This window comes from Cetorhinus maximus, chromosome 6, assembly GCF_964194155.1.
Source record: "Cetorhinus maximus chromosome 6, sCetMax3.hap1.1, whole genome shotgun sequence".
NCBI lineage: Eukaryota > Metazoa > Chordata > Chondrichthyes > Lamniformes > Cetorhinidae > Cetorhinus > Cetorhinus maximus.
Genome location: NC_135884.1, coordinates 94290675 through 94312331, shown reverse-complemented (window position 1 = coordinate 94312331; position 21657 = coordinate 94290675). Strand labels below are relative to the sequence as shown.

Genomic DNA, 21657 nt, shown 5'->3' with positions numbered 1-21657 from the left:
GCATAACTCTTAGCGTGCTGAGGACTATTTAGCAAATGTTGTCCAATTATAGAATCACATCTAATGTTGGAAAATGTGCTATGAGTTTTGCAAGGACAGGCTGATTGGGTAAGGGCTGTACCTTGCCCATTGCAAACGGCGGAAGAGACATGCTGTTTGATACGATCCACCAGCCTTGGTGACATAAAGCCTACTCACCTAGCATCACACTGGCACTGAAATTCATATAGCACATTACTCATTTGTGCGAATGTCTTTTTTGACTTGATGGCAGCATCCTGTTAGTCACGAATACCACTCGTGTTGCTACTGCATAGTAGCAGCATGAAACAGCTAGCTTGATCTGATGCTCAAATTGTTGAGATACTTTGCCCTTCCAGGGTAATCTGATGTAGACTGGGCACTTTTCAGGGCCGAAAGTGAAGGCCTTGGGCCTCTTCATGACTCTGACCGATATACAGTGTGAAATGATCAGATCAGGGTAGCCATTATCCCGCAGGATGTCTTTGGTGCACCTTATTTCAACATCAAGTTTACAAGGTGAGCAAATGGCTTGTGCCCTATTTATGAGGTCGCTGATAAGACCAATCTTATAGCGCATGGAACTGTAACAATCCCAACACGTGTATTGACTAGTGAAGGTAGGCTTGTGGTAGACCGTGGTAAGCCTAAGTGGTGTGACTGCTTCCTGGTACAAGCATCGGGGTAACTTTCTCCCTCTCTAATGTGTCGCAGAGTCTGCAGCTCAGCTTCCAGCTCAATGCCTCTGAGCCGAAGTTCCTCGAACCACAAAAACTTATTGCAGATTTGCTCTGGATCATAATGATATCCAGGAGCTCCCACGTGCTGCAGCCCTGACACATCACCTGTCCTGCCATCCTTAATGTGTTTTAATTCATTACTTCATTATATTATTCACTGGGTCATCCCAGGGACCAATTTAGTGAACCATCACTGTATCACCTCCAATGCAAGTATATCCTTTCTTAAATGTGGAGGCCAAAACTGCACGCAGTACTTCAGACGCAATCTCACCAAAATCCTGTACTACTGTAGCAAGACTTCTTTATTCTTGTACTCCAATCCCCTTGCAATAAAGGCCAACATGCCATTTGCCTTCCTAATTGCTTAAAAGGACAAAACATACCCAAGTCTCTTTGAACATCAACACATATAAGTTTCTCAGCTTTTAAAAAACATTCTGCATCTTTATTCTTCCGACCAAAGTGAATAACTTTTCACTTCCCTATATTACACTTCATCTGCCATCTTGTTGCTCACTCACTTAACCACTTACCTTTCCACCTAGCTTGGATACATTACTCTCTGTCTCTTCATCTAAGTCATTAATATAGGTTGTAACTAGCTGAAGCCCCAGCACTGATCCCTTCAGCACTCCACTATTCACTACCTTTCAACTTGAAAAAGCCCCGTTTATGCCCACTCTTTGTTTTCTATCCATTAACCAGTCCTCTATCCATGCTAATATATTACCCCCAATTCCATGAGCCCTTATTTTGCCTATTGACCTTTTGTGTGGCACCTTAATGAATGCCTTTTCGAAATCCAGGTGTGCAACATCTACTGGTTCCCCTTTACCTACCCTACTAGTTACAAGGGACCAAATTTGGGAAGATGTGGTAAACCAAAGAGTAGGGACCCGCCAAAAGAGAAATATGGGAAATAATAAACAGACCGTGCCAGGAAGGGACAGAGAGTACAAATCTAAGAGTAAATCAGCAGATAAGGCTAGGCACTACCAAAATAATAAAAGGACAAAACTAAAGGCTCTGTATTAAAATGCACGTAGCATTTGAAATAAAACAGATGAACTGATAGCACAAATAGAAATAAATAAGTATAAAAACAAAAAACTACTGCGGATGCTGGAAATCCAAAACAAAAACAGAATTACCTGGAAAAACTCAGCAGGTCTGGCAGCATCGGTGGAGAAGAAAAGAGTCGACGTTTCGGGTCCACACGACCCTTCAACAGAACTGAAGTATAGTTAGCAGAGGGGTGAAATATAAGCTGGTTTAAGGTGGGGTGGGGCGGGGGGAGAGAAGTTGAGGGTGGGGTGGTTGTAGGGACAAGCAAGCAGTGATAGGAACAGATAATCAAAAGATGTCACAAACAAAAGGATCAAAGAGGTGTTGAAGGTGGTGATATTATCTAAAAAAAAGTGCTAATTAAGAATGGATGGCAGGACACTCAAGGTACAGCTCTAGTGGGGGTGGGGTGGAAAGATTGACAAGGTATTAGTTGTAGATTTAAAAATAATGGAAATAGGTGGGAAAAGAAAAATCTATATAAATTATTGAAAACAAAAAAAAAGGGAGGGGGAGGAAATGGGGTGGGGATGGGGGGAGGGGGAGTTTAAGATCTAAAGTTGTTGAATTCAATATTCAGCCCGGAAGGCTGTAAAGTGCCTAGTCGGAAGATGAGGTGCTGTTCCTCCAGTCTGTGTTGGGCTTCACTGGAACAATGCAGCAAGCCAAGGACAGACATGTGGGCAAGAGAGCAGGGTGGAGTGTTAAAATGGCAAGCGACAGGGAGGTTTGGGACTTTCTTGCGGACAGACCACAGGTGTTCTGCAAAGCGGTCGCCCAGTTTGCATTTGGTCTCTCCAATGTAGAGGAGACTGCATTGGGAGCAACGAATGCAGTAGACTAAGTTAGGGGAAATGCAAGTGAAATGCTGCTTCACTTGAAAGGAGTGTTTGGGCCCTTGGACGGTGAGGAGAGAGGAAGTGAAGGGGCAGGTGTTGCATCTTCTGCGTGGGCAAGGGGAGGTGCCATAGGTGGGGGTTGAGGTGTAGGGGGTGATGGAGGAGTGGACCAGGGTGTCCCAGAGGGAACGATCCCTACGGAATGCCGCCGGGGGGGTGAAGGAAAGATGTGTTTGGTGGTGGCATCATGCTGGAGTTGGCGGAAATGGCGGAGGATGATCCTTTGAATACGGAGGCTGGTGGGGTGATAAGTGAGGACAAGGGGGACCCTATCATGTTTCTGGGAGGGAGGAGAAGGCGTGAGGGTGGATGCGCGGGAGATGGGCCGGACACGGTTGAGGGCCCTGTCAACGACCGTGGGTGGAAAACCTCAGTTAAGGAAGAAGGAGGACATGTCAGAGGAACTGTTTTTGAAGGTAGCGTCATCAGAACAGATGCGACGGAGGCAAAGGAACTGAGAGAATGGGATGGAGTCCTTACAGGAAGCGGGGTGTGAGGAGCTGTAGTCGAGGTAGCTGTGGGAGTCGGTAGGCTTGTAATGGATATTGGTGGACAGTCTATCATCAGAAATTGAGACAGAGAGGTCAAGGAAGGAAAGAGAAGTCAAGGAAGGAATTAATAAATAAGTATGATCTGATAGCCATTACAGAGACATGGCTACAGGATGACATAGATTGCGACCTCAATATTGAAGGCTACGTGACGTTTAGGAAGGACACGAGCTAGGAAAAAGTGGAGTTAATTAATGATGGTGTTGGCACATTAGAGAGGGACGTTCAGGAAACCAGGATGTAGAAACGGTTTGGATTGAGGTGAGAAATGATAAAGGCAAGAAATCGTTTGTGGGAGTGGTGTACAGGCCACCTAATTGTACCTACACAGTAGGACAGAGTATAAAAGAAGAGATAATGGGAGCTTGTCAGAAAGGGACAGCAATAATCATGGGAATTTTATTCTGCATATAGACTGAAAAAATCAGATGGGCAAAGGTAGCATAAATGAGGAGTTCATTAGAATGTTTTTGGGATAGTTTCTTAGAACAGCAGTTCTGGAGCCAGCCAGAGAGTGGGCTGTACGAGATCAGGCATTGAGCAACAAGATAGGATTAATTGATAACCTAACAGTGAAGGCACCCCTAGGTAGCAGCGATCATAATATGATTGAACTATACATTGATTTACATTGGCATCTACCCAGCTATGTGGAAAATTGTCCAGGTATGTCCTGTACACAAAAAGCAGGACAAATCCAACGCAGCCAATTACCACCCCATCAATCTACCCTCGATCATCAGTAAAGTCATAGAAGGGGTCTTTAACAGTGTTATCAAGCAGCACTTGCTTAGCAATAACCTGATCACTGATGCCCAGTTTGAGTTCCACTAGGGCCACTCAGCTCCTGACCTCATTACAGCCTTGGTTCAGACATGGACAAAACAGGTGAACTCCCGAGGTGAGGTGAGAGTGACTGCCCTTGACAAAAGACTGCATTTGACTGAGTGTGGCATCAAGGAGCCCTAGCAAAACTGGAGTCAATGGGAATCAGGGAAAAAACTCCACTGGTTGGAGTCATACCTAGCTCAAAGGAAGATGGTTGTGGTTGTTGGAGATCCGTCATCTCAGCTCCAGGACATCACTGCAGGAGTTCCTCAGGGTAGTGTCCTAGGCCCAACCATCTTCAGCTGCTTCATCAATGACCTTCCTTCCATCATAAGGTCTGATGTGGGGATGTTCGCTGATGATTGCACAATGCTCAGCACCATTCGTGACTCTTCAGATACTGAAGCAGTCCATGTCCAAATGCAGCAAGATGTGGACAATATCCAGACTTGCTCTGATAAGTTGGCAAGTAACATTCATGCCACACAATTGTCGGGCAATGACCATCTCTAACAAGAGAAAATCTAACCATCGCCCTTTGACATTCAATGGCTTTACCACTGTTGAATCCCTCACTATCAACATCCTGGGGATTACCATTGACCAGAAACTGAACTGGACTAGCCATATAAATACTGTGGCTACAAGAGCAGGTCAGAGGCTAGGAATCTCGCAGCGAGTAACTCACCTCCTGACTTCCCAAAGCCTGTCCACCATCTACAAGGCACAAGTCAGGAGTGTGATGGAATACTCCCCACTTGCCTGGGTGAGTGCAGCTCCTGCAATACTCAAGAAGCTTGACACCGTCCAGTACAAAGTAGCCCACTTGATTGGCGCCCCATCCACAAACATTCGCTTCCTCCACCACTGACGCACAGTAGCAGCAGTGTGTACCATCTACAAGATGCACTGCAGAAATTCATTATGGCTTCTTAGATAGCACCTTCCAAACCCAGGACCACTACCAGCTAGAAGGACAAGGGCAGCAGATACATGGGAACCCCACCACCTGGAAGTTCCCCTTCAAGTCACTCACCATCCTGACTTTGAAATATATCACCGTTCCTTCACTGTCGCTGGGTCAAAATCCTGAATCCCCCTCCCACACAGCACTGTGAGTGTACCTACAGCACATGGACTGCAGCAGTTCAAGAAGGCAGCTAACCACCACCTTCTCAAGGGCAACTAGGGACAGGCAATAAATGCTGGCCGAGACAGCAACACACACATGCCACAAATAAATAAAAAAATGTCACAGCTCCACTCACCACCCCACTCACTACGCCGCCCAAATCACTGCCCCCCTCACTACTCCAAAACTGTGCACTCTGTGCCCCAAACACTGTCCCGCTCGCCACCCCACTCACTGCCCCCCTTCACTGCCTCACTCACTGCCCCCCCTTCACTGCCTCACTCACTGCCCCCTTCTCCACCTCACTCACTGTCCCACTCACTGCCATCTTTGCTGGCCCCTCACTGCCCCATTCATTGCCCCCTCGTCACCTCACTCACTGCCCCCTCCAAGGTCCTCTCACTGCCCGCCTCATCAGCCCCCTCATCAACCCCCTCACCGTCCAACACACTGCTGCACTCAGTGCCCCCTTCACCACACCCCTGGCCGTCCCCCTGGCCATCCCCCTGGCCGACCCCCTCGCCGTCCCCCTCGCCGCCCCCCTCGCCGCCCCCTCACCGCCCCCCTCGCCGCCCCCCTCTGCAACCTCCTCTGCAACCCCCTCGCTGCCACCCTCGCCGCCCCCCTCTGCCCCCCTCACCGCCCCCTCCCTGCCCCACTTACTGTCTCCCCCTCTGCCCCACTCACTGCCCCCCTGTCTGCCGCCTCGCCAACCCCCTCGCTTACTCACTCACTGCCCCCCTCTCCGCCCCACTCACTGCCCCTCTCATCACCTCCCTCACTGCCCAACTCAGTGCCCCACTCACTGCCAACCTTGCCACCCCACTTACTGACCCCATCCCCACCTCCGTTACTGCCCCCCTCATTGCCCCACCCACCACCTCACTTACTGCCCTTCCTTTCCTCGTGCTCACTGGCACCCTCGCCACCCCACTCTGCCCTGCTCAATGCCCCCTCACTGTCTGCCCATGCTACCCCTTTGTTGCCACACTCAGTGCCCCCCTCAACTACCCCCGCCCTGCCCCACTCACTACCCCCTCTCCACCCCATTCACTGCCCTCTCTCCGCCCCACTCACTGCTCCCTCTCCGCCCCACTCACTGCCCCCTCTCCGCCCCACTCACTGCCCCCTCTCCACCCCACTCACTGCCCCCTCTCCGCCCCACTCGCTGCCCCCTCTCCGCCCTGCTCACTGCCCCTTCTCCGCCCCGCTCACTGCTCCCTCTCCACCCCACTCACTGCCCCCTCTCCGCCCCACTCACTGCCCCCTCTCCGCCCCACTCACTGCCCCCTCTCTGCCCCACTCACTGCCCCCTCTCCGCCCCACTCACTGCCCCGTCTCCGCCCCACTTGCTGCCCAACTCACTGCTCAACTGACCACTCCACTCGCTGCCCGCCCAACCCACTCACTGCCCCCTCCCAGCCCCCCTCACTGCCCCCCTCTTCAACCCCTCACTGCCCCATTCTCTGCTCCCCTCACTGCCCCCCATGCCGCCCCTTTGTCACCTCACTCACTGACCCCTTCACTGCCCCACTCACTGCCCCTTCTCCTCCCCTCTCGCTGCCCCAATCACTGCCCCCTCTCCGCCACCCTCGCTATCCCTTCACCATCGCCCTCGCCACCCCCTCGTGGCCCCCCTTGCGGCCCCCTCACTGCTCCCCTTGCTTCTCCTCACATCCCCCCTCGACTATCCTACTCGCCACCCCACACACTGGCCCTCTCTCCTTCACTCGGTACCTCACTCGCTGCTTCGCTTGCTGCCCTGCTCCCAGCCCTTGGTCGCTTTGCTCAGCGCCACACTTGCTGCCTGTAGACAGTGAGTGAGCAGGGTGGCGAGGGAGAGGGAGGCATTGAGGGGTCAGTCACAGGGCAGCCGGTGAGGCAGTGAGCAGGGCGACAAGCAAATCACAATCAATATTCTGCAAAAACTGCAACCCTTAACCATGGTGACAAAGACATTTTCTTGATGCTGCAGTTGTTAAAATATCTTCAGATTGTTCACTATTATGGATGGTCCTATTCTTCGATACAGGCAGCTACCTATGGTGTCTCTGGCAGTGATCCCACCGGGGCTGCGACTGCACGTCTGCTAAATGCCCCCCTGCAGTTCCGTTGGGAGCAAACACAGCCTTGATGCACAACTGATGACTCATTCCAACATCCCGTCACAGAGTTTCACCCAAACTCACATAATCTATTTTCATAACTGAAATGTTAATTTATGGGAGTTTAAACAAGACTCGTCCTGGGTAATTACCCCCTCAGTGTTCTGTACCTGTTGGTGAAAGGATAAGAAATTCAACAATCAGAACTATTTACCTTCAAATATATGTTGCATGAGACTTTAGTTTAGGAACATTTGTCCTAATATTTTTATCATGTTTCTTTACAGGACATTTTTGCCTTTGTCCCAAGTGGTGATCCATTTAAAATTACAATACAGAGTAATCATTCCAGTAATGTCAATCTCACACCGCCAGTGACAGGCAGCCCTTGTGAAACATCCCTGGTAAGATAGAATTAACATATTTCACTTCCAGCTTTTAAAAACGTTTATTTCATTGAAAAATTATCTGATGTTGTAAATTTCCACTTTAGGAATCAACAACCAGCATGTCCTCTTCAACAGGTAAATAAATGTTTTTGTAAAATCTGTCACTCACTTCTGGAAAATGTATTTCTAAAGTAAGAGCAGTTTAAACAGAAAACTTTCAATTGGTTTAATAATATAACAAATATTGATTAATAGCCCTTTGTTATCACATGTTGAGTTGTGCTGCATTTGCACCAATGTGAGAGTTACACCAGCAATTTTGGCTCAGCTTATTGAAGGAATCATTGGCAAAAGTCCCACTTAAACAGGAGTCATGTTCTGGGGTGCTTGGAAGTTAAAGTCCCACCTTTAGAAAGTCAATTCTGGCTGAAGAGCCCAACAGGAAGCTAGGAAGTAGCAGCTAAATTTCAGGTTATTTGACTGATTCAGTTCACGGTGAACTAGTTTGAGTTGGATTGGGTTGGATGTTCCTCTGAATTACTGTCTATTTTGGAGCAGATTCGGGATACAGATTGTGGGCTGACTTTTACACTGGGGTGCGACTCCTGCCCCACAGTGCCCACAGTGTAAAAGTCAGGAGCAAGTCCATCCCCCCATTACCAGGTCTGTCCCCCGATGACCGGCTCACCCCACAGCACTTTAACAGCTGCCGGGCTGTTAATTGGCTTGAGGCGGACATTCTGCTGCTGTCTGTGAGGAAGACCCACTTCCAAGAGCTGCCGGCCAATCAAATGGCCAGTGTTGGTGGTCGCATTTCGCAATTCTTAATCCCTTCCCTAACCTCTCCCCTCTGTTGTGGGATGTTAATGTTAGAAGATAAGAAATAAGAACAGGAATAGGCCATATGACCCCTCGAACCTGCTCACCATTCAATAAGATCATGGCTAATCTGACCTTGTCCCAACTGTACTTTCCTGCCTGCTGCCCATAACCCTTGACTCCCTTGTGGATTAATAATCCAGAGAAGGAGTTCAAGCCCTGCCCTGGCTGTTTGAGAATTCAAATGCAGTTTACTCAGTAAGAGTGCCTGCTTTGGTGTGGGCCTCATCATAACAAGTCTGGAGCATAGTACCAGATTTCCTTATTGGTTACTTACACCATGACAGTGCAGGGTGCATCTTGCCACCAATAAGTCATCTTTTTAGTTTACGTTTGCCATGAGAAAGGGCAAAGAGAACTGACAGAATAAATTTATTGTAGGTACTATCAGGAAGACAGACTTTTACATCAATATTCTGCTGCCAGTGACTCCAAACCCTCCATTGTTAATGGAACAGAATCCTCTTATTCAATCAGTAGAATACATTTGGAGCCCTCAATGCCAATATGGGAATGATGAATGAAGCCTTGCAGCCTGGGAGAGCCAGAAATATGGAATAAACCATTCTCCCTGTCCTGCTGATACTACTGATCCTATGTGAAGTTGGTGCATGTTGCCATGCACCTAATTAATGCATCTGTCACTCTTATACTCTTTTGAGCATGCCAAAAGAACAAAAAGGGGGTAAATTAACAAAACAAATTTAACAATTTAAAGGACTAGTAACAAGAAAGCAAAAATCTTAAAGTAACATTTGCACAGCACAAGTTCCAGGCAATGATCATCTCCAACAAGAGAGATTTAACCATCGCTCCTTGACATTCAATGGCATTAACCTCACTGAATCCCCCACTACCAACATCCTGGGGGTTACCATTGGCCTGAAACTGAACTGGACTAGCCATATGCTTACGGTAGCTACAAGAACAGGTCAGAGGCTAGGAATCCTGCGGCGGGTAACTCACCTCCTGACTCCCCAAAGCCTGTCGACCATCCAGAAGGCACAGGTCAGGAGTGTGATGGAAAACTTGCCACTTGCCTGAATGAGTGCAGCTCCAAGAAACCACCCAAGAAGTGAAGGCAATCTCACAAGCAGAGCTATTCTCTTATGTGTACAGGGTGCTGACCCAGATCTACCCTTCCACCAGGATCTCGTCCAAGGCCATGAGTGTTATGAACTCCATTGACAACGTTTTCGAGCACGTTGCCTCCGAGGCCTCGCACCTCATTCACTACAACAAGAGCCACACATCTCGGCCAGGGAGATCCAGAGCGCTGTCTGCCTCATGCTACCAGGGAAACTGGCCAAACTGGTCTCCGAAGGCATGAAAGTGGTCACCAAATACGCCACCTCCGTTTAGGTCGATCACTCTAACTCAAGCAGCTTGACACCATCCAGAACAAAGCAGCCGCTTGATTGGCACCCCTTCCACAAACATTCACTCTTTCCACCACCAACAAACATTGGCAGCAGTGTGTACCACGACAAGATACACTACAAGATGCACTGCAGAAACTCACCAAGCCTCCTTAGACAGCACCTTCCTAACACACGGCTGCTACCATCTAGAAAGACAAGGGCAGCAGACACATGGGAATGCCACCACCTGGAACTCCCCCTCCAGCCACTCACCATCCGGACTTGGAAATATATCACTGTTCCTTCACTGTCGCTGGGTCAAAATCCTGGAACTCCCTTCCTAACAGCACTGTGTTGTACCTACACCACAAGGACTGCAGCGATTCAAGAAGGCCACCACCACCTTCTCAAGGGCAATTAGGGACGGGAAATAAATGCTGGCCTTGCCAGCAATGCCACATCCTGTAAATGAATAAAAAAACTTAACAAATTAAATAATGATGTGGTTTTCAGGTCACTGTCACTTTTATGATGCAGCAGTGGTTAGTGAACTGTCTAATGTGATCAGTGATGTCAATGGGGTACTGAAATGATCCCGTTCTATCAAAGTGAAGAGCTATAATTCCCTTCACTGCTGCTGATGATGCTGCTTCATTGGGAGAGCATGGTTGCTGCTAACAGATGGTAGAGGTTAGTCATGGCCTCACATATAAATTTACAAAGTACACGGCTGGATTGAGCTGCCATGGGCAATTCTGGATGACTGCAGATCTTTTTTAACCGATTATGATCAGTAGTTTAGTACAATCCTTGGAGTTGCATCTTAATTAGCTTCACTCGCACACAACGCCATGGGAAATACAGAGCTCTAAAAACGGAATCCAAATTCACTGACTGAAAATTAGGATCCTTCGGTGGATGAAGAGAGACTGAGATCCCAAAGTGTCTTGAATATGTAAATGAAGGCACCAAAAATGAAATAAACTGCAGCCTCTCCAATCTGGAAATCTATTGTTCAGAAACACAAAGGCTGGAATTTTCCAGCCCCCCCATTCCCGCAGGATCTTCCGGTCTCGCCAATGTGAATGGAGATTTCAATGGCTCGCGGGACCTGCCATGGGGGAATCCGCCGCTGTGGGGCGCTGGAAAATTCTGGCCAAGGTGTCAAGAAATATTTTGAGCGTATCCAAGCAACTCACAGCATCAATTGAGTCCAGTACTTTTGTGGTGGAAACATGGGAGATACAGTATTTGGATAAGTGAAACAATTTTTATTGCTTATTGGGATGGGGTGGGTTACAGAACATGTCCATGAAAGGAGTCTTTGAAGTCTTCTGTATTTAACAGCAAGTCTTCATTAACTACTTGTAACTACATACACATATACAGTAAAGGGGACAGGTATAGAGCTACCTGCATTCTAGATGGTTACATGTCTCTGTCCAACACCACACAGATCTCAGCTCTAGGTCATGTACCTTCTTACATCACTGTGTGGATGATGCTATACTCAGTCCGACATTAACTCTGTATGTACCAGACTCTTATACGACAATTTCTGCTTGATAATGTTTATCACTGTTTATGCTTCAGCTAAATATTTATATCTTAAGTGTTTTCCAGTTCACACACTTGTGGTTACGTATTCTAATGTAATTCTATAATCCAGAAAATTCCAAAATCCAGAAATGACTTGGTCCCAAACATTCTGGACTGGAGAGGTGACAGTGTATACATTTATTATGCTCCATTTTCTGGGTGTGACCATGTAGATCTCAATATAAAGTAGCACAAATGATCCCTCTGTCAGGACGTGGATTTCCAGCAGGCCCAGTAAATGATTATTCGAATGTGTTAGAATATTTGATAAGCTTGATTCATTATAAGAGAATAGTAACATGATGGAAATGTTACTCTCTGCACTATTTGTAACAAGCTGATTAATGGGTCTGATTGAACCTCCTCTGTTCACTATTTGAATAAAGTCATCACTGATTCATTTCATTCAAAACAGGGAAATTCTCACAAAATTATTAACCAATTTATTACAGAACAGAGAAAGAAATTTCACTCCCCAAATATAAGAGTCATGTGAAGATCTGATTTCCACTGAGGCCATACTGTGGGTGCTCTCCAGTGAGGAATTCAAAGGACTCAAGTGTATTTGTATTGACCTCTTCATTTTATCCTCTCCTTCTCCGTTTAGGTCTGAACGAGAGTTGTGATCATTTGTTGGCCCAGTTAAATAATAATGAATTTGAACAATGCTTGGATGCAGCTAGAATGGTGAATAAACTCATACAGAGATGTGACGATCAAATTCCTAATAGGTAGGTAACCATTCTTCTAGAATGCATTGTCAGTCTCAAAACACAATCAATTTCTGAAATATAGTAGAAGAAATACATTTTTAAAAAATTATTTGTGTACAATAATGCCTGATGGTCCCCTGACCTACCCCTCATTTCCAGCCTGCTGCTGTGCTAGGCTCCCAGTCTTGAGGAGATGCCTGGCTTCCCTCTAACATTATACAAGAAAATACTTTTCCAATTCTCATAGTGACAAATAGGTGGAAAACCCTATTTACAACAAATTAGGGTTTGTATTTCTTATTTGTCAAGTGTTAATTCATTTAAATTTGATATAACTTGTAAAAACCACACTTTCTTTATGTAAAATGTGAAACCAGCAAGTTTCTGTATTGCAATCATGGAGTGGTCACTACATTTTGCACATGCTCCTATTCTGCTTAATTGCATGCACAGAGCCCAACACACTTCAGGACAATGCTGAAAATGACATATATTCCTGAACTGGAATGATCATTAGAGCCTTTGGCCAGTTAAACCAGCATTTCTAATGTTTAAACCAATCTGGAGGTCTCTTACCTAATGGCCCCAGTGGGTTTACAGAATAATTAAAGTTTATTACTTGTTACACAACATTGCCTTTTAAAAAGTTCAAAACAAGGTTATCAAAGAACAGCTGCACATCAAATCCCATGAAAGGGATCAGAGGAATATATACCTCGATAGGGCAGCAGCTCAGCTCAAAGCAACACAGTTGCAGTAGGCAGTCATCGATAATTTTTCCCTCTTTAAGTGTGCATGTGCCTCCAACAATCCTCATACACCAAAGCTGGTTGAGGCAACTCTCTCCAATAAAAACTATATGCATTATCTGAGAGGAAGTTTTCCTGAGAGATAACGAGGCTCCAGACCATTGTATTTTCCTGGACCTATAATAAATCTGAATCGAATAGTAACAGAATAAAATAATGACATGTTAGAGAAGGAGAATATTTCTATATCCCAGGAGGGCGGAACGTGACCAAGGGTGGACTACACCACCCAGAATGCACCCTGACTCTGAAAACAAATGGCCACACAGACTCAGGCTCTCGCTCCAATAATCCTTTGTGTTACAGAACTTTGTCCCAGAGCAGAGTGTCTGCAGCACGCTTGTCTGTGAATACATTGAGGCGGTCAGGCAGTCATTTGAGAGAGGGGCAGTGTTGCCTGAGACTTGGCCCCCAAATGTACAGGCTGAAGTACCCTGCTTCAGACAGCATGAAGTAGGCTTCGTAGTCTTGAGTATATTAACAGCAAGTTTTTATTAACAGATTATAACCATATAGATATAGACAGTAGAGGGTACAGGCATGGAGCTGACTCCTAGGTCTTTACACTTCTCTGTCCATCTCTAGGCTGATCCTGAGCTCTGGGTCACGTGCCTTCTTACATCACTGTGTGGGTGGTACTGTACTCAGTCCTACAATAACCCTATATGTACCAGACCCTACTACTACATCTCCCCCAAGCCTTTATCCCATGGATACAGAGTTACTTTAGTTTACTTCAAGTCTTACATTGTTATAAGTCTTATGCATTTACCTTATTGTTACAATCTGAATGCTTTTGCAGAATTATTACTATTACAGTGTTAACATCAACAACATTCTTGCTACCCAATCTCCACCCTTCCATTCCATGAAGTTAGAGGTTCTGGCAGTCTTGAGGCTTTATAACGTTTCCACATCTTGGTTTCCGTTCTGTCAGGAGAGTGGTAGGCTCTGCTGGTTCTTGTTCTTGTTCTTGGCTTGGAGGTTGGACCGGTGTTTGGATTGTGGTTTCATCCATTTCTTCCAAAGCTTGATGTTAAACCGCGCCTGCTTGTCCTGTCGGTTCACGGTCACTGTTACATTTGATCGTTTCTTGTGAGGTGGACGAACATGGTATTCGTCTCCTTGGTGGCACTTTTTCCTCTTGGTTTTCCATTTAGGCCGTCTGGAGGCTCTCTGAGGCTGAGGAAGAGAGCTCCACTAGCAAGAAGAAGATTGAATAGCATTCTCATCTCTGTTTTTTGGTGCTAATTGTGCAAGGCTGCTACCTGGTTTTGGCACGCTGGCTGGAAGTTGCTGAGTGTGCACAGTGGGTTGGTGTGTCTGCCAACTGTATCATCATCGTATTTGAAGGAAGAGGCTCCTCTAACTGTTGATCCTTCTCTGATGCCTCTTCCACCAGAGGTGCGGTGGTAATCTCATCTGCTATAGGTTGGTCTGACCAATGGGAACTTTCCGGGACCTGGAATGGATCACAGGTGACATCAGAGTCGAGTCAGATGCTCCTTAGTGTTTAAGCACGCAGGACTGTGCTGTTCTGGCCGGCTAACGGCTGTGGTAGTCTTGACATCTTCCACTAGCTGGAGAAGATCGCGAGCTACACAGGCACCTCTGATCAGAAGCGAGAAAGGCTGATTAGTATTGGTCTCCTTATTTAAGGAAAGATTTAAATGCATTGGGAGAATTTCAGAGAGGGTTTATTAGGTTAATACCTGGAATGGGCGGGTTGTCTTATGAGGAAAGGCTGGTCAGGCTAGGCTTATATCCACTGGGGTTTAGAAGAGTATGAGGTGATTTGATTGAAGCATATAAGATCCTGAGGGGAATTGACAGGGTGGATGTGAAAAGGATGCTTCCACCTGTGGAAGAATCTGGAACTGGGGTCACTGTTTATAAATAAGGAGTCACCCATTTAAGACAGAAATGAGGATTTTTTTCCCTCGGGGTAGTGAGAGTTTGGAATTCTTTTCCTCAAAAGGTGGTTGAGGCAGACTCCTTGAATATCTTTAAGACAGAGGTAGATAGATTCTTGATAAGCCCGGGGGTGAAAGGTTATCAGGGCTAGGCAGGAATGTGAAGTTGAGGTTAAAATTAGACCAGCCATGATCCTGTTAAGTGGCAGAGCAGGCCCAAGGGGCTGAGTGGCCCACTCCTGCTCCTAATTCTTATGTTTATACGTTTGTATTACGGACAACGTACGTCAACACAAAGATTTGTTTGGTGCCATATCTCAGTGGTTTCAGGGCCATGCCGATGACCAGGAGTCAGACTCCCCCGCTCCATAAAGTGGAGTGTCCATCGTTCAAAGTCAGTGACCTTGGAGCCATGGCTCCTCATCTGACAAGACTGTTACACTGGCACCTAAAGCTAACTTAAAATTTGTACGATGACCAGTCACCAGGATGTCAGCATTTTAAAATGAAGAGCCGCACTCTTTGATCACACCCTAGATGAATGGCTGTGTGTCTTCTGGGTCTTTGGTCTCGACTTTGTGGATTACCTTTGTCTGTGCGGTGCTGGGGTTTTGACCTGTTCAGTTTACCAAAGTGTCCCTGTCTGTGGCAGTGGATGCATTGGGCCATACCCACAGGACACTGAACTTTCCTGTGAGGGCACTTCACACCACCACACTGGAAAAGTCATCCTGTAGGGTGGTTCAGGACTGGCCTTCCCTGACTTGGGTGGTCCCTGCATTTTTGTGATTTGATAAGATGGACTGAGGGTTGGTTTCTGCCCCATGAAATGTTCTCTCCCCTTAGGATGGTCCTGTCTTATTCTAACTTGCTGGATTGCCTTGTCAAGGGTAAGATCATCTTTAGCTTATAGGAGGTCAGAAAGTGAATCATCTGCAACACCCACCACGATTGTGTCTTGGATGAGCTCAGACTGTAAATCGTCATATTCACAACCCTCTGCCAGTCTGTAGAGATTGTTTATGAAGAAATCGACAGGCTCCCAGGCAGTTGGACTCTCTTATTAAATTTAGCTCTCTCCAACATTTTTTTAGATCTCAAGTTGAAATACATGGAAAGGATTTGGCAGATGACTCATCAATACCTTGGCATGCAATGATGTCATCTGCAATTGGCCCAATCGAGTAAAGAAGTGTATTGACTTGTTCTGCTTCTGATTTTTTATTTTGTCTTGCAGCAATGCTTAGAACTCTTATATCCAAAGACTCCAATTCTGTGACTGGTCTGGGCGATGGGTGAATCTCAGTGGAGCTTGAATTGTGGTTCATTTGGAGGATTTTAAAAAGCGTGAGATTACAGATGGCACTGCCATTCACTGATGAACAATAGATCCTCCCGCACTTACCGGTTATTAGCTGGCTTTTCAAAATGGCAGCACTATATTTCTGCTTAAAGATGAAGGGATCGCAATGGCTGCATGGGTCAGCTAGCTGCCGACTTAACTTAATCAGTGGTATCACATGACAAGTTGGGAGGCATAGAAAAGAATTGCAGGCTTGCGGTTACAAGGCATCCGGATTAGGATGAGATTAATTCTTAATTTTTTTCTTGTTTTGCTGAAGTCGGGAGCTGAGTTTTGAGACTTAGAGAAGGGGATCAAGTTTAGCAACAGGTTTCTTTCAAGAGGCGCTTCTGACTGATTGATGAGAGGGGATCTCTCAGGACTAGCTGGTCTGGAATTTTAAATATCTTTATCTCATCCCTGCAGGCTGTGAGCTTAGCTTGCTGAATCTGGACCTCCAAGGCAAATTCAAAGGAATCTTATGCTGGAGTAAAACTTATGCATTTTCTCTTTTGCTTCCAGGCTCTTCAGTCTCTGGAGCTTTGCCTGGTGAATTTTCTCAGCGTCTGTAGCTTCAGTAGGGAGTTTGTTTCAGTTTTGAATTCGTTGAAGTTGTCCTTCATCTTAGTGTTTCAAAATTCCTGTGAGGATGAGGGTTTCTGATCCCGAGCTGCCACCATGAAGAATCCTGCTTTGGACACCATGAAGTAGGCTTTGTAGTCTTGAGTATCATATCCTAAGTCTTTATTAACAACTCATAACTATATACATATATACAGTAGAGGGTACAGGTAGGGAGTTGACTCCATCCCAGGGATGGGATTTTCCGGTCCCGCCAGCGTGGGCATCATAGCGGGCAGGACAGGAAAATTTGCAGAGCAGCCAAAAGTAAATTTCCCACCAGCGTAAAAATGGTTTGAAATTTCCCGCTCCCAACTTTCATAGCGGGTTGGGTAGCCGGCCATGCCATGTCGGGAACTATATTTGCATGCATTTGAATCTCATGAATATTTATTAAAAACCCAACTCGCTGGAATCATGCCCCCTCCTCCACTCTCCAGGTCAATTGGCCAAGCCGGTGGCTAATTAGACCAGCGTGATTTTCGACTGGATATAACTGACATGCACCTGGTGAACTGCACTTCACTCGTGACCTCGAGGTTTGTGTGTGCACAGCGTTTGCCTCCCTTTCACTGCTGCGCTCATAGCTGCTCCAGCTCCATGCAAAGACTTCAGGCAAGACCAGAGGGAAGGCAGGGATTGTTTGGGTGGGGGGCAAAGGCTTGACTGGGGAGGGAAGGTCAGACAAGACAAAGGTAAGGGTAGGGGGTGGAAAGCAAAAGCTTGACTGGGGTGGGGGCGTAATGGAGCCTGGGGGAAAGGGTGCACAGAGACACATAACTGGAGTGGTGGGGGGAATGACTGGGGAAGAGAGCACAGACACACATGACTGGGGTGTGGTGATGACTGCGGAAGAAAGTACAGACACACGTGACTGGGGTGCTGTGATGACTGGAGAAGAAAGCACAGACACACGTGACTGGGGTGCAGTGATGACTGGGGAAGAAAGCACAGACACACGTGACGGATGCGGTGATGACTGGGGAAAAAAGCACAGACACACGTGACTGGGGTGCTGTGATGACTGGGGAAGAGAGCACAGACACACGTGACTGGGGTGCGGTGATGACTGGGGAAGAGAGCACAGACACACGTGACTGGGGTGGGGGTGTAATAAGTCAGGAAAGAATAGACAGCCCCGCACAAGAGCACCACAGTTTAGAGGTCTGTGCTTGGCATGGCTGGTTCCAGTCCAGGGAGGGAGAGGGCCTGTCAGTCCTGTTTCAATCATAGCCTGCATGGTGCGCAGGGTGTGGCCTGTCCCTCCCTCACACTTGTTGGCCCTGGAGATCTGGGGGTTCAAGGCTTGATGCTGGGCCACAGTCGTCACAGTCACAGTCAGGGGAGGCATCTGTAGCCTGTAAATGGGGAAGAGGTAATGTTGGGGAGGGGAGGGGTTGGTTTGCACTTGAGGGATCATTGGGGGATCTCAGTAAGTCACAGTGCAATGGGCCTCAAGATGGAGGGGAATCAGGTCTATGTAGGGTATTAGAACATCAACATCAAACAATTCAGTGAGGAGAACAAGGATATCATTGACAGAACGATGGGATCAAGGATTAGAGGGGGAGGGAGGAGAGTGAGTGGAGCGAGAGAAACCTGGACGTGATGCTCCTCCAGCACGATGGGAGGGACTTCGACGGTCACAGGTGATGGGGGTTGGAAGCTGGGATGGGAGGGAGGTGGAGGGAGTGGGGGTTGGAAGCTGGGACGGGAGGTGAGGTGAGGGGAGTGGGGGTTGGAAGCTGGGATGGGAGGGAGGTGGGGGGGAGTGGGGGTTGGAAGCTGGGACGGGAGGGAGGTGGGGGGAGTGGGGGTTGGAAGCTGGGATGGGAGGTGAGGTGGGGGGAGTGGGGGTTGGAAGCTGGGATGGGAGGGAGGTGGGGAGAGTGGGGGTTGGAAGCTGGGATGGGAGGTGAGGTGGGGGGAGTGGGGATTGGAAGCTGGGATGGGAGGTGAGGTGGGGGGAGTGGGGGTTGGAAGCTGGATGGGAGGTGAGGTGGGGGGAGTGGGGGTTGGAAGCTGGGATGAGAGGGAGGTGGGGGGAGTGGGGGTTGGAAGCTGGGATGGGAGGTGAGGTGGGGGGGAGTGGGGGTTGGAAGCTGGGACGGGAGGGAGGTGGGGGGAGTGGGGGTTGGAAGCTGGGATGAGAGGGAGGTGGGGGGAGTAGGGGTTGGAAGCTGGGATGGGAGGTGAGGTGGGGGGTAGTGGGGGTTGGAAGCTGGGACGGGAGGGAGGTGGGGGGAGTGGGGGTTGGAAGCTGGGATGGGAGGGAGGTGGGGAGAGTGGGGGTTGGAAGCTGGGATGGGAGGTGAGGTGGGGGGGAGTGGGGGTTGGAAGCTGGGATGGGAGGGAGGTGGGGGGAGTGGGGGTTGGAAGCTGGGATGGGAGGGAGGTGGGGGGAGTGGGAGTTGGAAGCTGGGATGGGAGGGAGGTGGGGGGAGTGGGGGTTGGAAGCTGGGATGGGAGGTGAGGTGGGGGGAGTGGGGGTTGGAAGCTGGGATGGGAGGGAGGTGGGGAGAGTGGGGGTTGGAAGCTGGGATGGGAGGTGAGGTGGGGGGAGTGGGGATTGGAAGCTGGGATGGGAGGTGAGGTGGGGGGAGTGGGGGTTGGAAGCTGGGATGAGAGGGAGGTGGGGGGAGTGGGGGTTGGAAGCTGGGATGGGAGGTGAGGTGGGGGGGAGTGGGGGTTGGAAGCTGGGACGGGAGGGAGGTGGGGGGAGTGGGGGTTGGAAGCTGGGATGGGAGGGAGGTGGGGAGAGTGGGGGTTGGAAGCTGGGATGGGAGGTGAGGTGGGGGGGAGTGGGGGTTGGAAGCTGGGATGGGAGGGAGGTGGGGGGAGTGGGGGTTGGAAGCTGGGATGGGAGGGAGGTGGGGGGAGTGGGAGTTGGAAGCTGGGATGGGAGGGAGGTGGGGGGAGTGGGGGTTGGAAGCTGGGATGGGAGGTGAGGTGGGGGGAGTGGGGGTTGGAAGCTGGGATGGGAGGTGAGGTGGGGGGAGTGGGGGTTGGAAGCTGGGACGGGAGGTGAGGTGGGGGAGTGGGGGTTGGAAGCTGAGATGGGAGGTGAGGTGGGGGGAGTGGGGGTTGGAAGCTGGGACGGGAGGTGAGGTGGGAGGATTGGGGGTTGGAAGCTGGGACGGGAGGTGAGGTGGGGGAAGTGGGGGTTGGAAGCTGGGATGGGAGGGAGGTGGGGGAAGTGGGGGTTAGAAGCTGCGATGGGAGGTGAGGTGGGGGGAGTGGGTGTTGGAAGCTGGGATGGGAGGGAGGTGGGGGGGAGTAGGGGTTGGAAGCTGGGATGGGAGGTGAGGTGGGGGGAGTAGGGGTTGGAAGCTGGGACGGGAGGTGAGGTGGGGGGAGTGGGGGTTGGAAGCTGGGATGGGAGGTGAGGTGGGGGGAGTGGGGGTTGGAAGCTGGGACGGGAGGTGAGGTGGGGGAGTGGGGGTTGGAAGCTGGGACGGGAGGTGAGGTGGGGGGAGTGGGGGTTGGAAGCTGGGACGGGAGGTGAGGTGGGAGGATTGGGGGTTGGAAGCTGCGATGGGAGGTGAGGTGGGGGAAGTGGGGGTTGGAAGCTGGGATGGGAGGGAGGTGGGGGAAGTGGGGGTTGGAAGCTGCGATGGGAGGTGAGGTGGGGGGAGTGGAGGTTGGAAGCTGGGATGGGAGGGAGGTGGGGGGGGGTAGGGGTTGGAAGCTGGGATGGGAGGTGAGGTGGGGGGAGTAGGGGTTGGAAGCTGGGATGGGAGGGAGGTGGGGGGGAGTAGGGGTTGGAAGCTGGGATGGGAGGGAGGTGATGGGAGTAGGGGTTGGAAGCTGGGACAGGAGGTGAGGTTGGGGGAGTAGGGGTTGGAAGCTGGGACAGAAGGTGAGGTGGAGGGAGTGGGGGTTGGAAGCTGCGATGGGAGGGAGGTGGGGGGAGTGGGGGTTGGAAGCTGGGATGGGAGGTGAGGTTGGTGGAGTGGGGGTTGGAAGCTGGGTTGGGAGGTGAGGTACAACGTGGCTCATTCTGCAGCACGCTCATTGATTGAGCAGACCAATGGCATGTTGAAGGTGTGTTTCTGATGTCTGGACAAGTCAGGCGGCATCTCTATACTCTCCCCAGAGGGTCTCCCTAATCATCGTGGTTCGCTGCGTTCTGCACAACCTGCAAATCCAAAGAAGTGCTTCTCGCCTTGGTGTCTGAGGTCTAATCTGAATCCATAATGCAGTTTATCTCCACAGGCAATCGTTCAAGCAAGACAAGTGTTCAGGCCTCATCATCATATTGAGTCCCCAGCATGAGATGATGCTTCAGGACACAGACATCTGGAGCTCTCAGTCATGGATATGAGCCTTTCAGTGGACTGTGCAAGCTTCAGCAGCAGCACTGGTTGATCACTGTCAAGCACTCAGAACGCAGCCTCCGTTTGGAGTCTCCCAAGTTCCCATGCAGCCTCGACTTGGTATCTGTGGGCCTGAAAATGCAGACACTCCATTTAGGCATTAACTAGTTAAATCGTTGATAAGAAAGAATCTCGGATATCCAAACGGAAACCAGGCCAACTGATGGAGTTGTAACGAGCACATTACCATGTGGACTGCCCATTGGAGTGCTGGCACAGGGTTAATGTCAACACACGCTAGCTAGATCCTCTGGCCTAGCGCTGCACCCTTCCATGTCAAAATCCACCTTCACACACATCTCCGATCTTCC

At 49.2% G+C, this 21657-nt stretch overlaps 1 protein-coding gene across 1 annotated transcript in view; it reads left to right on the top strand.

The window, feature by feature from the left end:
- The window catches only part of LOC144682297 (adhesion G protein-coupled receptor G3-like), an 87127-nt gene that overhangs the window by 39660 nt on the left and 25810 nt on the right, over nucleotides 1-21657 (top strand). The window contains exons 7-9 of the mRNA XM_078544771.1: nucleotides 7632-7748; nucleotides 7838-7868; nucleotides 12180-12303. Of these exons, the coding sequence (XP_078400897.1) occupies nucleotides 7632-7748; nucleotides 7838-7868; nucleotides 12180-12303 (272 nt within the window). The remainder of the gene's footprint in view (nucleotides 1-7631; nucleotides 7749-7837; nucleotides 7869-12179; nucleotides 12304-21657) is intronic.